This window comes from Bubalus kerabau, chromosome X (genome assembly GCF_029407905.1).
Source record: "Bubalus kerabau isolate K-KA32 ecotype Philippines breed swamp buffalo chromosome X, PCC_UOA_SB_1v2, whole genome shotgun sequence".
In the NCBI taxonomy this organism is placed as follows: domain Eukaryota; kingdom Metazoa; phylum Chordata; class Mammalia; order Artiodactyla; family Bovidae; genus Bubalus; species Bubalus kerabau.
In genome coordinates this window covers 116,081,636-116,097,068 of record NC_073647.1, presented here as the reverse complement: position 1 = coordinate 116,097,068, position 15,433 = coordinate 116,081,636, and the positions used below count along the sequence as shown (strand labels likewise).

Genomic DNA, 15,433 nt, shown 5'->3' with positions numbered 1-15,433 from the left:
TGTCTGACTTTTTCAACAATACAGTCTTTCTGGATACTGTGACTCAAGATTCCATTTTTTATGGGTTAATTGTGTATATTCACAAAGGTTTGGAATTGTGCCTGGATAAATTTCTGTCTTTGGTTTTCCATTGTTCCACCATCCTGCATGTTTTAGGTGTTAAAAAATATTTGATGAAAAAGTATACATTTTTTTTTTTTACAAAGCATCTTCCCAAATATCTTCTTTTTAAAAAAATTTTATTGGAAGATAATTGCTTTACAATATTGTGCAGGTTTCTGCCATATATCAGCATGAATCAGCCACAGGTCCCAAATATCTTCTTATACTTACATTCTAATAGATCCTAAAACACATCTGCCTTTCAAATAGTCTGATGCTTCTAATTCCGAGAGCTTGTAAAAACATATATATTGACTGTCCATTCACAATTGACTAGATTCCAATAAATTTACATAGAGGGGACAGACTCTTTTTTAAAGAATGTATCTTAATGCTCCCTCACAGTGGTTTACTATTCATCATCTCATTTGGAAATGATTCTGAGAAAAGCCTTCAATTACCTCGATAGTCACCTCTGATTTGCTAGTAACCGAGATTTGGACCAGGTTTTGGGAGGCCTGAAGCTTATTATTTGGGAGAACCTCTGTAAGACCAAAAAATGTCAAATAATTGAGACAAAATTAGGCCCAGGACCTTGGAATGGGGCCCCTGCAAAGAAAAGAACCCTAAAGCTTAAGCTTCATTATTTTTGAGGTTGAATCCACCTCTGCTTGCACCCCATATGCAGGTCAAATGACTTCAGTGGGATGGTCACTTTGGGGTCAAATAATCACATAATTTTCTAGCTCTAACTAGAAAACCGTTAGAAATCATCTAATTCTCAACCTTCTTCACTGCATACAAGAGGTTTAAAAAAAAAAAAGCAAAATTGTTAGGTCCATCAAAGCCATGTGGTGAGACTAGAAGCAAATTCTACCTCTGCTGTTGCATCTTGGGATGGCTCATTTGTTCAAATGATCTTTAGACTCTCATCTTAGATGCTCTGCTGTTTCTAACACCAAGAGTTCAAAGATGGCTATAAATAACTCCACAAAATTAAATATGCTTTAAGTTTTTTTGCTTATCCTTAATGGCTTCCCTGGTGGCTCAGATGGTAAAGAATCTGCCTGCAATGCAGGAGAACCAAGTTTGATCCCTGGGTCAGGAAGATCCCCTGGAAAAGGGAATGGCTACCCACTCCAGTGTTCTTGCCTGGAGAATCCCATGGACAGAGGAGTCTGGCAGGCTACAGTCTATGGGGTCGCAAGAGTCGGACATGACTGAGCTACTAAGCATGCGCATGCACACACAAACACACACACACACACACACTAGTTTGGTTGTCCCAACCACTAAGAATTGATTGTAACAAAGTCCTCTTATGGACAAAAAAATAATAACCTAAGGCAGGAATTCTAGGTAAGAACAGTTTACATTCAAATCCATGTCCCTTCAGTGAAAGAAACACCTGCTAGAGCCCCTGGAGCCTCTTCCAACCTTCACGCTACAGGAAAGTCCAACAGGCCTCCATCTGCCAGTCCGTGTTCATGCACACGAAGTAAGGAGGGAGTAACATGCTCCTGCCCGGCAGGCTAGCCAGGGCCAGCGGGATAGCCAAGCTGCCTAGTGGGGCAGTCACACTGGACTGTTTCGTGGAGGAAGTTGCCTTCTGTTTAGAATCCTGAAACGCACAAAAGAATCTCATCTTTTTAGGAGTCCAGATGGGGTTTAACACAGGGGTTTTACATATATATCTCTTGGGATTCTGTCAAGCCCTCTGCTTCTACATAATAGAAAGCTTTCTCATGTGCCTTTCTTGGGACTGTGGCCAACTTCACCTCTTGGTCCGTCTGCCATTTTTTCTCCTCCCAAATATGCTGGGGGTGGCAATAGGTAAGAGAAGGTACTGAGGCACCCAGGCTGTATACTGCATTAGAAATCTCCCCCTGGCTTCCTCTTAGGGAGGGCCCTAGCTGTGTCATTGGCAGTTGTCAGCTTCTTCCTGTAGCGCTGCAGAGTGGTGACACCAGGTTTCTACTGACCACGATTATTGGCAAGGAGGGAAATGTGACCACAATTATTGCCAGAACTCTGTCCTGGTTTGGGGTTCAAGAATACCAAAATATAATGTATAAAATGTGGTTAGTCTTATGAATTTTTAGAGCCAGATGAGTTATTAAAAAAATGTAAATGTGCAAAAAAACTGCATCTAAGTAACATTAAGTCTATTAATTTAATGTTACCAAAAAGTCAGGAAAAGCAAATGCAAAGATAATCAGAGAATACTGATTCACTCCCCTCCTCCCTGAATCATGGATATAATTTCTAGTCATTAGTTACATTAAGTATACTGTTGTTACTCAAGAAATGTTGTGTAATAATGGTGTCTATTAAACGGGATATTTTAACATATCTTAGGAGAAATATAAAAAGTCAGCATGACTATAAAATGCATCATAACTTTGCATTTGCATAATTTTCTCTTTAAAGACATAATGCTCATGTTATATGAGCTTTAAAGGCACAAATGACTTTTTAAAATATAATACAGTAAGTCTCTAGAGAGAGCAAAAGTAAGCAGGAAGAAATTAGGCACTAGGACTCAACTGAAACTGACCACAGGACATTTGAAGTTGATGTATCTGGTGAAGATGGCTAGATCCGGAGCACACTGGTAGATTTCCTCTGCCTCTCAAAGTTCCCTGTAAACCCATTAAGAGACTAACAATGTACTGGGTCTCCCAGCACTATGTTCATTTCCCCAAATACAAACTTTATATTCTCAAAATCAAGCTAACAAACATCAACTGAATGTTCAACTTAACATTTAAGGGATCATATGACCTCACCACATCCTTTGTATTAAGGTAATCTTTCAGTGGGCTTCCCAGGTGGAACAGAGGTAAAGAATCCACCTGCCATGCAGGAGATGCAAGAGACACAGGTTTGATCCCTGGGTCAGGAAGATCCCCTGGAGTAGGAAATGGCAACACCCTCTGGTATTCTTGCCTGGGAAATCCCGTGGACAGAGGAGCCTGGTGGGCTACAGTCCATGGATTCCAATTCTACAAAGAATCGGACATGACTGAGCAGGCACACATACAATCTTTCAGTAGGACATAGGTAAATGTCTTCAGTGACTCATTCTTTTTTTATCAATTTTCAACTCTACACTGAAGACTTGTCAACTCTGAACAGGTACTTACATTTATTAAAAATCAAATTATCCTTCCCAACTATCTAAGGGTCACTAGCAGCTTCTCTATGGCAGCCACTACCTGCACATTCCTGGCTCCTTCTTGTCCTCAGTACCCAAAACAAATATGCCCAACTGTGTCCACCAACAGGACTAATTTTAGAAAATAATATAAGAAGAGGCCACCAATTTGGCCCCATTTTGACTAATCTGGCATGCAGATGCAGTGGAAGAAATTCCCATAGTGAACCAAAGAGAGAAATTGAAAGTCTTTTATATTCCAACCCCTTTGTGTGCTGTGTGTCTTCTTACATAATATAATGATTCCCATGAGGCCAGGAATACTACACAGTGGGGACATCAAGACACATAAGGTGGGCCTCGTGTCATCCTAGAGACAAAGCACCCTGTCTTTTAGGAAAAGCTGTGGTTGTTTCTGGCTTCCATCTCATGGCTCAGGGAAGTGAGCTCATATGAATACTCCAATGTTCAGAAAGGAGTAAGCAACCCCCAACTGAGCTCCAACGCCAATCTGGGAGGTTGGCAACTCCTATCACCCCCATTTAGCCAAGCACCAGCAGGTACCTGAACCCTGGGGTAGAAGGCCTGGGAAGGGGGTAGGGCTGGCCTGCAGGTTTAACAAATGGAGGGGCTTGTTTTTCAGGTTTCATCTCAGATCTTCCCCCTGCTTCTGTGACAGTTATAACACCATGTAACATGCAGTAGATCTCTGCTCCCCTTCCAGCCTAGAAACTCCTTACACAACTCTGCATCTCCTGTGTCCACTGCAATGACCTACATCTAGTGGGTGCTTAATAAGTCACTGGCTTCCATTATGAACTGAACTAACCTGATCTGAATGGAATGAAGAGCTAAGAAGAGAGAAGCTGGCAGCCTGGCTGTGCCTCACCAGGAAAGGTAGAGCAGATGGGCACAATTTGCTAGAGAACAAAAATCAGTATAGCCTCTGTGGTAAGCAAGGATTCAGTGGAAAGAAAAGTCTTTGCATTTCCATTTCAACTGCTTGACCACAGCAGTGAGGCAGGGGACTACATGGGAAAACGGCAGCCTTTGGCATCAGGCAGACAAGTTTAAGTTTTTGGCTCACTCTTTACTTGCTGCATGCATGACCTTCATCCAGGAAACCCCTTGTAAGCCACAGTCTCTTCACCTCTAAAATGAGGATGATATTAGGGGAATAAATAAGACAACAAATGCCTGGCAGTTAGCAAATGCTCAATAAACGGTAGCAGCTATTAGAAGCTTAGAATTTGAAACTCAAAAGTCAGCTCAATCTTAACTAGGGAACAAAGACTCCAAGTTTAAATATTATTTTCTAATTGACAGATGTATCACTTACCAATTCCATATTTAGTCCTATAATAAGTTTTCGTGAAATCATCACAGTCACAAAGGAGCACTTTCCTTCCCCACACATTGATGGTGGTTCCTATGGATAGGTCAGTATCTTTGTAAAACTCTTGGTCTAATTTTCCTAGCTAATAAAAACAAAGGAACATGATGTTGGCACCACAGACCCACCAAAGATCTTGGCATCCCCCCTCTCAAAGGAAAAAGGAAATTTTAAAAAATCCATTACATCACTTATAACCAAATTTTTTAAATCAAATCAAAAGACAACCACTCAAAATCAACATTTTAAAACACTCTTTTAGCAAGGTAGTGCTACCAAATGGCAATGCAATGCATATATTTATATGTACACTTAAGCATGTTTATTATTGATAAATGCAACAGTGCAACACATACATTTATATAGTCATCAATGTCGTTCACAACCAGTCTCCCAGAAGAATACGCAACTCAGCCCACATTCCAGGTTTCAGAGAAGCCATACTGGTAACAGTAATAAAACATGACTTACCTCATATTTATCCAACAGGTAGCCATACACTCGGGTCTCTGTGTAGCCACCATACACACTGAGAACTGTCCGGTCTGTTAACTGGCCTGGTTGATAGACTCCAGGGGGGCCATACTAGAAGATATAAATCAAATCAAGATGTGGTAGGTAGACTCTCAACATAAACATGCTCCTGGTGAGGAGCTCAAGTGGCAAGTGATATCATCTGGTTCTCCTCTATCATCCCGAGGAAGACAGGACACAGACTCCAGCCACCTTTCCCCCATGTTTCCCCACCCTCTGCGGGTCGGTCTACACTCCCCTCATCCTTCAAGGACCTGACGAAGCCCCATCTTTTCCATCTGACCTCTCCCATCCTGCTGGCCACTGCCCAATCCAAACTTCTATAGCACCCACCTCAGGGTTAAACTTGTCATTGCTCTCTAACTGCTTCATCAGCAGTCATCTTTTCACTAAACAACAAGATACCCTGATGGAGAAACCCTGCCTTGCTTTCTTGACTGGCTCAGCACCCTGCCTGACCCTGACCAAGGAGGCATTTTTCTGGCTGAGAGAGGCAGTGTGGTGAGGTAGTATGAACAGTGAAGTACGGTCAGCCTCTCACACAAACTGTGACCGGGAGCAAGCCAGGGAGGACACCCTTCAGTTTCACCCATGCTGGAGGTGGTCAGGCAGGAAATATCTGAACTTATGGAAACTGATACTAATTGGTTTATCTCAGCTGAGAAATCAGAATCATCCCTGATATGTGTGACATAAACTAGAAGTTAAAACGTGTGAATTTATGAGGTGTGGGGTGCAAGTAAGGCACGTTACAGAGGGAAAAAACAACACATTTTTTGATGCAAACTCTCTCATTGCCACTTCTTAGCTATAGGACATGGGGCCAGACATTTATCCTCTCAGAACTTCAGTAGCAACAGTATTTACTCCTTGCTTTCTCAAAGGATGTGGCATCAAGAGAATACCCATTGCTCTTGGATCTTTCCCCCACGAGAATGAAAACACCATACAGCAGGAATTAACCCATTTTCTATCTCATGGTAACCTCAGAGCCAGCACACAGCTGACACTTACTAAATATTTGTTGAATGAATGAATAAATGAAGCAATTGATGTCAAGGAACACTGCAAATGTCAGGTATGTCATTATTATTTTATATTTAGCCTATTTTTCAAAGCCATTCTAAAAACAGGCTTCCCTGGCTCCTCCTGGCCACCTGCTATGCATATGCCTGGAGTTTGCTCTGGGACAAACCCAGTCCCAGCCCCAAGAAGCTACATAGCAGGACTTCTGGTGGGAGACTCTTGAGAATCTGGAAGAGTCTCTTGTGATAAACAAATAACCAGTGGTTGTACGCATCAGAAATGAGTGTTACAGTAATCTTTTCAGTAGCACTAAGAAGTAAGTTTAAAAATACATGATCCAAATAAATAAAGAAATAAAACATAACAGAGAGCTGTGAATAAGCCATGATGTTTTCATGTGCCTTATAGTTAGGTGTTCATAGGTCTTTGCATGCATCCGTGCTAAACTGCTTCATTCGTGTCTGACTCTTTGTGAACCCATGGGCTATAGCCCCCCAGGCTCCTCTGTCCATGAGGATTCTCCAGGCAAGAATACTGGAGTGGGTTGTCATGCCCTCCTCCAGGGGATCTTCATGATCCAGGGATTGAACCCAGGTCTCCTATCATCTCTGGTATCGGCAGGCGGGTTCTTTACCAATAATACCACCTGGGAAGCTCTTATAGATCCTTATATAGTGCTTTTTACTATATTATCTCATTCAGTCTTTACAGTTACCTCAGGAGGGAAGCCTAGTTAAAAGCATTTTAGAGATAGGGAAATATGCTCAGAGAGGTTAATGACTGGCCTAAGGTCACAGAGCTATTAAGCGACAGATCTACAATTCTAACCCAGGTCTTCTGTCTATGTGCTGTTTCCGCTGCACCCAGGTTACATTAGCTCTCAAGCAGCCATGAACATGTGTAGAAATCATTTGGACAACTCTTTTTTAACAGTAAAGGTGCTAAAGCTATTACTGTTGCTAGCCAGTGGCTAGTTGGTGACTACTTCTGCAAGTGGCTACTCACAGAAGAGTCACTCCTCTGTGTGTGTGTGTGTGTGTGTGTGTGTGTGTGTGTTCACAGCCCAGACCAAAACAATGGGATCTCCCCAGTAGGCTACAGAGGCCAAAGGCTATTGCTCTTCCCAAGGCCATGAGCAATTCTTTTACTCGAGAGTCATTTACTTTCATAAGATTCACGGTAAACTCAATGACATAGGTAGCTCTCTTGCATTTGACTTTTTCCCTTTACATGCCTTAAGCCCTGAATCTTCCAGTTCCAATTTGTCATATCCTCTGTATTACTTTCATAGATGTATATTAATAGAGGGCACAAAGTGCAAATTTTCTAAACACCAGCACTAATACATAGTAACTTGTCACCAACAGTCATAACACGCGACATTCCAGACAGTGACTAGAGTCTTCAGCCCACAAGCAAACTCGGAAAGCAGTCCCGTGTCTACTGCTCACCTTAGGTAGCTTTCTCCTCTGGAGAAACAATGACATAGCATCTCTTCCTGAGTTATGTGGCAAGACTTCTTTGATCTCGACGGTATCATCAGACAGAAAGTAATGCAGGATAAGTTCTCTACGATCCCCAAACGCTGAGCCTGAGTCGTCCCACACGCAGAAAAAACGCAAGACCTTCCTATCATACTCGAGGAACTGTTTCAGAGTGTCGAAGGACTCATAGGGACGTATGGGCTCCATGCAGTCTAGCTTCTGTCAGTGGAGAAAAGGTTAATGATAGTGGAAGTCTTTCCATAATTGGTTCTGGGATGCAAGCAGTCAAAAAACATAGAGGTATCTTTTCCATAGACTATTCTGTGATATTTTTAAAAATCTCAACTAACAACATATATGATATACATATATAACTAGTTTCAACCTTAGAAATACAGACAATCAAGTATTAGGAAGCTTTTCATTAAACATTATTTTAACACACTAAAGTATACTTCTATAATGTTTTTGAAAACTGACTCTTCTCAGAGACTTAAAATTCTTGTTTGAGAGCAGACAAAACTAATATATGGTGACAGAAATCAGAATAGTTATTGCCTCTGGGTAGATGACTGATTGGAAAGGGGGGCAAGGGAACTCTCTGGGGTGATGGACATATTCTCTATCTTGATTTTTGTGCTGGTTATTAAACTGTATATACATTTTTCAAAATTGTCAACAGGTATGCTTAAGATTTGTACATCCAAGTCTATATTAATTATAATAACCAAAAAGTTATTTTTACTGAAAATTCATATCTGTTTATGCTTCTTACTCATCCACAGACTTTTGTGAAAGTAAAAAGAGAAGAAATATCTTCACAGTTTTATTTTGCTCAAAAGGTTTAGGTAGCAAAGATCTGAAAGGTCACGGAAACAGGAACAGAGCAAATGGAGAACTTCTCAATTTGCACAGGATTACTGTGCAGGCTCTGGCTTCCAACCCAGAAACCACTAGCTGGGCAGTCTTCTTGGCCCAATTCTTCTCTATCTGCAGTCTCAGTTTTGTCGTGGAGCGCAACCGCACTCCGCCTCCCCATTCTATCTAATGTAGCCTAATAGGGTGGCTAGATAAGGAAGGGCTCACTAGCAAGTGAGATGTAGTCCCACATTGGGTCATGTAGTCTTATTTGTAAATTCTCAAAATTTTGTGTCTGTCCAGGGAAGTCTAGGGGCAGACTCATCCCAAGACAGAGGAGACACGATGGCCCTCCAGAAGCTCTTGAGTCTTATCCTTGATATTTAAATGAAATTATGAGATCTCTACTTTCATTGATTATCTTTAACATTTAAATGAAATTATAAGATCTCTATTTTCACTGATAGAGAAAACTTTCTTTTGCATGATAAGGCCTCTAAGAAATCCATTATTGATTACATACCACAGGAGATCTTTTCAGTTCAAGTTAAATTGTTAAATTTTAACTTTACATTTCAAGGCAGCAAACACTGGAGAAGTAAATGAATTAAAGTCAATATAAAAGCCTCTTATTAAACTCCTAATTTTCCACAGACTTCTATATTTATTGAAGAGCTTTCTCCCTGAGGGAATAAATCCTAAAATGATTCTCTCAATCTGAAAGGAAATTATTTAAAACATTTCTTGGCTGTTCTTGGTATTTATTCTTGATTCCTGGAACAGAAGATTTTTTTCCTTATAAACCTATGAAATCATACATTGTTCCTATGTATTTCATATTATGCATCATCACTCACAATCACTATCATATAATACCAGCTGTTAGTGAATGAGTGTGGCCAGATGCAAAGGGTGATAAATCATATAGATCCATTTCTTTTGGTCTCTCTCTGCTGGTTCTAAAGACTTTGTATTTATCCAGACTCGTACTTCCAGGGCATTTAGAAAAACACAGAAATGAACCCAAACCATAAATCTCCTTGCATGCCAATACACAAAAGAATATTGCCACAAGGATTTCACCTTAGATATTCCAGGATCAACAATCTATATTTCTCAGGAGGGGTATATGTCTACAATATTAAAGGATAATTCTGATGGGGCTAGGAGGCAGGAATAGATGAATGATCCTACATGCAGCTTTTAACAAGAGATCAAAGCAGAATCAAAGGAGACTTTCATTCTAAATTTTATGTTATCTTTCTGCAAAGAAGTTAATTACAAGTTTTAGAAACAATAAAAATGAGACCAAACTAATCTATAGGGATAGAAATGAGAATAGTGCTTATCCCTGGGTGGGGGGAAGGACAGATTGGAAAAAGGCATGCAGGAACTTTCTAGGAGGATGGAAATGTTCTAGACTGTGATTCCATGTGTGGATTACATGGGTGTATGCATTTGTTAAGACCCATCAAACTGTATATTTAATTTCTGTGCATTTTACTGTGCATGATCATACGTCAATAAAAAGAGAAACAAATGAGAATAATTAAAATCAGGATAAGAAGCAAGAGATTTGAGTTCAAGTCCTAGCAAGAAGACTGGTGAGGTAGGTGACCTTCCACATAATAACACCTGCCCTTTTAGGTATTTAGATTTTCAGATTTTTCTATACAACATAAAATTTGGGCCAAGGGCTCATTTAAAAAAAAAAAAAACTCTGGAAAGACTATAATAATACTACTAACACTGATTCTTTCCTCCCTACACTGGCTTGGATCAGACTTTGCCAATAAGCATCCTGTTATCATGGGAGCACATCAAAATCATGGCCCTCCTCATTCTTGAACCTCTCTGCATCTGATGTCACCTTAAAGGAAGCTGGGAGTCTTAAGAAAGAAAAAGGTGTACCCAAAGCTTGGTTGAGTATATCAGTAGCACAGGAGCAAATATTTTCCCCAGGGTTAGGCAACTAAAATAGGAAAAGAAAAGCCAGGTAAGAGTGGGCCCAACTGTTTCAGTGTCAGTGACTACAAAGCCAATGCCGGGCTCTTAGAAACCATCCCATATGGGCAGCTCATGAAGACTCACCTTGCCTGGAAGGGCCACTCTCTGTAAAGAGAAGTAGGGGTGAGGGCAGAGAGTGAGTCTTTCCTGCACCGAAGCCAACCCCCAGCCTCTGTCCAGCCCAAAGGAAAAGAGGACAACTCCAGTGACCATGGCCCCCCAAGTCCTTTCACCTGGGCATCAGAAGTACTGATACCATTCACTGATTCTGAACGGATTCTCATCTTGAAGACTAGAGCTCATGGATAAGTCAACTTACCTCTCTCCGTGTTTTCATGTAAGGATCTTCTGGACATTGTCCTGGGGGATTTAATTTGACTCCTATTTTCGTCAAGAAGTTTTTTGTGAATGCGTCACAGTCATAAATCTTGAACGTTCGACCATAAAAGACAATGTCGGTGCTGACATTAAAGTGATGCACAGTATAAAACTGATCCTCATTAGGAGGTGGGAGAGAAATCCGATGACGCCGGATAAAAATTCCTACAGTGTGAAATAAAACACAATTGTTTCATCATGTGGCTCACCAGCAAGAGATCAGAGCATATCTTTATAACAACCCTGAATGTTTTCTCACCATGGTGAAGTGGGCAAAGGACTGGCTCTTGGAGAAGTAGCATCAGAATGTTCAAACTCTGATGGTTCCACAGGGAGCTAGGGCTCCTGAGATTCAGAGTTAATTTGACCAGCCTTGTATGTTGTTAGAGTTGCCTAAGTGGTACTAGGGCTTACTCTATTATAAAGTACTCCCAGGTGGCGCTAGTAGTAAAGAACCTGCCTGCCAATGCAGGAGGCTTAAGAGATGCAGGTTTGATCCCTGGGTCGGGAAGATCCCCTGGAGGAGGGCATGGCAATCCACTCCAATATTCTTGCCTGGGGAATCCCATGGACAGAGAACCTGGCCACATACAGTTCATAGGGTTGCACAGAGTTGGACACAACTGAAGCAACTTAGTGTGTGCACACAAAGACTATGGCAGGAGGGAAGGAGAAGGGAGTATTAAACAGGGTGACCCAATGTGCCAGACACTGCCATCATGTTTTTCCCAAAACAAGCATGCTCACTTTTTCACTCACAAGCACTCAATGTGAGCGCGCTGAACAAGGAACTAAGACCCCAAACCACAGTACTCACAAAAATGCACTCTTGACTGAAAAAAGAAAACTACTAAGCCTCACTATGGTAGAGGCCAACACCTTGATTTACAGCTTCCATAAGCACAGATGACTCTATGTTGCTTTGTAGCTTCTTGGAATCTTGTTCCTTCTACCAACCTCTTCTCCCTCCGCCTTTCTCTACAGCCTCTGTCCACCTCCACCCAACCACTCCCACAAAGTGAGAGTTAGCACAGGCTTCATAGTACCTTCTACTTTCAACCCTATGATATCCATTCACTTTTTTTCTTGAGAGTATGGACCCAGGGTCCCCGAGTACACCTAAATGGTAACTAGCCACTGGAGGTAAAAAAGGCTCCCTAACTAGATGAATGTATCAACTATACCACACCATAACCAGCCAACTTACCCTAACACTGCTGAAACCTGTTGTCAAGAATTATTTAGGGATTGAGATTTTATCCTGCTTGCTAGCTGACAAGTTAGCCTGCCACAATTTCAAGGATGCTGGTAGATGATATGAGATGCTTTGGTGACAGACAAAGGGCAGTTTATTACTCACAGTAATAACAGTACCCAGAAGATCAATATTTTGGTACCAGTTTTCTGAGCCCCAATTTCCAAAGAGTGACACAACAAGGGCCAGGTAACTTCTGCACACACAGTGCTTTACACTACAGGACAGGAACCCTGAGCTGAGGGAAACTGAATCTTTTGTAATGGACAATAAGCATCCCTGCCTTTTGTCTCAGAGAGAAACATTATCTTTATTAATGCGTGCATGCTCAATGACTCAGTCGTGTTCAATTCTTGTGACCCCATGGACTGTAGAATAATGGAACAGAGAACCCACCAGGCTTCTCTGTCCATGGGATTCTCCAGGCAAGAATACTGGAATAGGTTGCTATTTCCTTCTCTAGGGGATTCTACCAACCCAAGGAGCAAACCTGAGTCTCCTGTGTCTCCTGCATTGCAGGCAGATTCTTTACTGTCTGGGAAGTCCCCTATCTTTACTAGACTGTACAGTAAACATGTCTGCCCTTTATTCTGGAGGGAGACATCACCTCTGTTTTCCAAGGCTGTGAGCAAACTTGCCTTTTGTTCCAGAAGGAGAGACTACCTTTGTCTTCCAAAGCTGTGTGCTATATCAACATCCTTGAAAAGATAATCCAGAACAAAGAGCAGTCAGTGTCTCTGCTTGCAAGATTCACAAAAATGCAAGATAACCATGGAGGAATGTCTCTCAATATCTGTAAGCTGACTTAAGCCTGGGAATCTACTCTAGGAGCAAAGACAAAAAGAAGAAAAGGCAAGCAGAGCAAACTGAGGGTCTAATGGTTCAAGAAAAATTGGCTTGTGTAACCTGTACCATAATGGAGGCATTTTATTATAAAGATGTCAAGCAATCTTCCTCGTATTTTCTGTAGCACTGAGAATAGTGTCTTTTCCCAAAGTCTAGAAATACTTAGAAATTATTCATTCCTTATTCATTAAAGAACATTCAATGAATATCTTTATGTGCCAGGAACTGTGTTGAGCTCTGTTCCATTATTCTACTAATCATCTTTTCATTCTGTTGAGGGGAAATTAACTAAAATCATTTTCATCTTCTTTTCTTTGTAGCAATTTTTAATTACTTGCTACATTAAAATAAAATAAAAAAAACTGTAAAATTAAAACTGGCCTAGAATATTTTTAAATGTACTACATAAAAGATGATATAATTTTACTGCAAAAAATTATACTTCAATTAGCCCTTAATTCATGCCACTGAAAACAGTATGCAAATTATTTAAAAATTCAAGATTAGACATTTAGAACAAATTGCATACTTGAACACCCTTATAAAAGCATGGGCATTCCAGGTACTTCCACAAACCATTATATATCTCTTTAAAAATACTTATATTTTAAAGTATAGCTGACAGCTTTTAAAATATATAAGATTTATTCAACAGCCAAGAGTTTCTTCAGGAATTCCATCTATCTTGCATGTGTACTTCATTATACAAATTAAAATAAGCAAATCCGTGCTGCTTTCTTTTTAGTAAGACTTCAAATAGGAATCCTATATTTTTCTAAGTGGGAAGAACTGGCCCACCCACTAAACTTTTAAATAATAATCATTATAATCATCATCATGGCCCTAGAATATGCTTTCATATATTCTTCTCATTTAATCTTCAATAATTGCACGATGCAGATAATGTATGAAATACAAATACTCAGTTTATGGATGAGAAAACTCAAGATGGTTAAGTGACGTGCCCAAGGTTATGCACTCACAAATGGCAGAAAAGTGTCTTGAACCTGGGTTTTTCAAGCCCTAAGTAAGTGCCATTGCTCCACAGTCTACACTGAACTGTATTTCACTATACTACAGCCACAAGTTACCTAAGTGGAGGAGAGGAGGGAATGTCTTAGGCAAAACAGGCTAGAAATGTGAAGAGCAGCCAGCCACTGTGAAAGAGATAATGGAGCCGCTCTTCCAAAAGAACAGCCTCTCTCTTTCCTAAGAGTTTGTTTCTGGAGAGGGTCCATTTGTCAGTGGCAACAATTCCCCCCTCCAGAGTCAACAGCACCGCCATCAGCTGTCCCTCCTTGCAGAGCCTGTGTATCTGCAACCTCCACACACTTTCTTATGTTAGGTCCCGCACTCTTCTCCCTAGATGGTTCTTACAAGAAGCCAGGGGACTGGCGATTCATTTCACAGTACACCTGTGGCAGATTCATGTTGATGTATGGCAAAACCAATACAATATTGTAAAGTAATTAGCTTCCAATTAAAATAAATAAATTTATATTAAAAAAATAATAAAAGAAAAGAAGCCAGGGTAGTTCCTTGTGGTAACAAGAGAGAATCTGGACCATCCATGGGTTGAAAAGAGAAGGCAGATCTAACACTAAACAAGAAAATTTTAATAACAAGAAATCCAAGGTCACAATTCCATGTTAATCAAAAACTAACGTGGGGCATTTGAAAGGTAGTCACACATGAGAACTTTCACAAATATTAGTAGGATCTCTCAACTGTGTCCTTTGGGGACTGAAATTTCTATTTATTGGTATTTGTATGGTTATAGTCTTTCATGATAAATGGCAGAAACCACCAGTAAGTGGTTCTTCTGAATATCAAAGAAATATGGAGGATGCCATGTCTTTGGCACATGTTGAAGAGCACCTGAGATCAAGGTATATAACATGACAAAATGTAAAGTGAGAAGTGTTAGTCACTCAGTCATGTCTGACTCTTTGGGACCCCATGGAAAAACAACAACAAAAGTACTGTATCTGCCCTTGAAATTTTCAGATGTTTATTTTCTTAATTGACCCATAAAGACAATTTGGGGAAATATCCAGGCATCAGGTGTCTGCTTTTCAGCTCTTCCTTATCTTCATATTTTACATGTGTCTTTCTTTTTAAAGGTCCTGCTCTCTGATTATATTCTACAAGCTTTAACTTTCTAACATTTCCCTGTGATTTAGATCAAAATGATGATATATTCATTTATGTTGAATGTGTTTTCATTTCGTTCAGTTGGGAATTGCTTTAGATCTTTGCTCATACTACTAAATTTAGTTTTTAGGAATTCACCTTCAAGAATTAAGACTCCAATCTCTTATCTCTAACTTAAGTGTGTTTAGTTCATTTTAGTAACACTGCAGACTTAAGGCACATCCAAGTCTCGAGGCAGG

The 15,433-nt window shown here is 40.4% G+C and overlaps 1 protein-coding gene across 2 annotated transcripts in view; it reads right to left on the bottom strand.

Annotated features, from left to right (window-relative positions):
* Nucleotides 1–15,433, bottom strand: part of EFHC2 (EF-hand domain containing 2) — a 248,392-nt gene that overhangs the window by 126,595 nt on the left and 106,364 nt on the right. Inside the window, exons 1-5 of one of the 2 annotated variants that reach the window (XM_055563253.1) lie at nt 11,199–11,352; nt 10,881–11,104; nt 7,664–7,915; nt 5,124–5,237; nt 4,599–4,737 (exon numbers count right to left, since the gene is read on the bottom strand). In XM_055563253.1, coding sequence (XP_055419228.1) covers nt 4,599–4,737; nt 5,124–5,237; nt 7,664–7,915; nt 10,881–11,104; nt 11,199–11,241 — 772 coding nt within the window. In that variant the 5' untranslated portion in view covers nt 11,242–11,352. Of the gene's footprint in view, nt 1–4,598; nt 4,738–5,123; nt 5,238–7,663; nt 7,916–10,880; nt 11,105–11,198; nt 11,353–15,433 lie in introns of those variants that run through there. The other variant, XM_055563252.1, reaches the window with a different exon arrangement.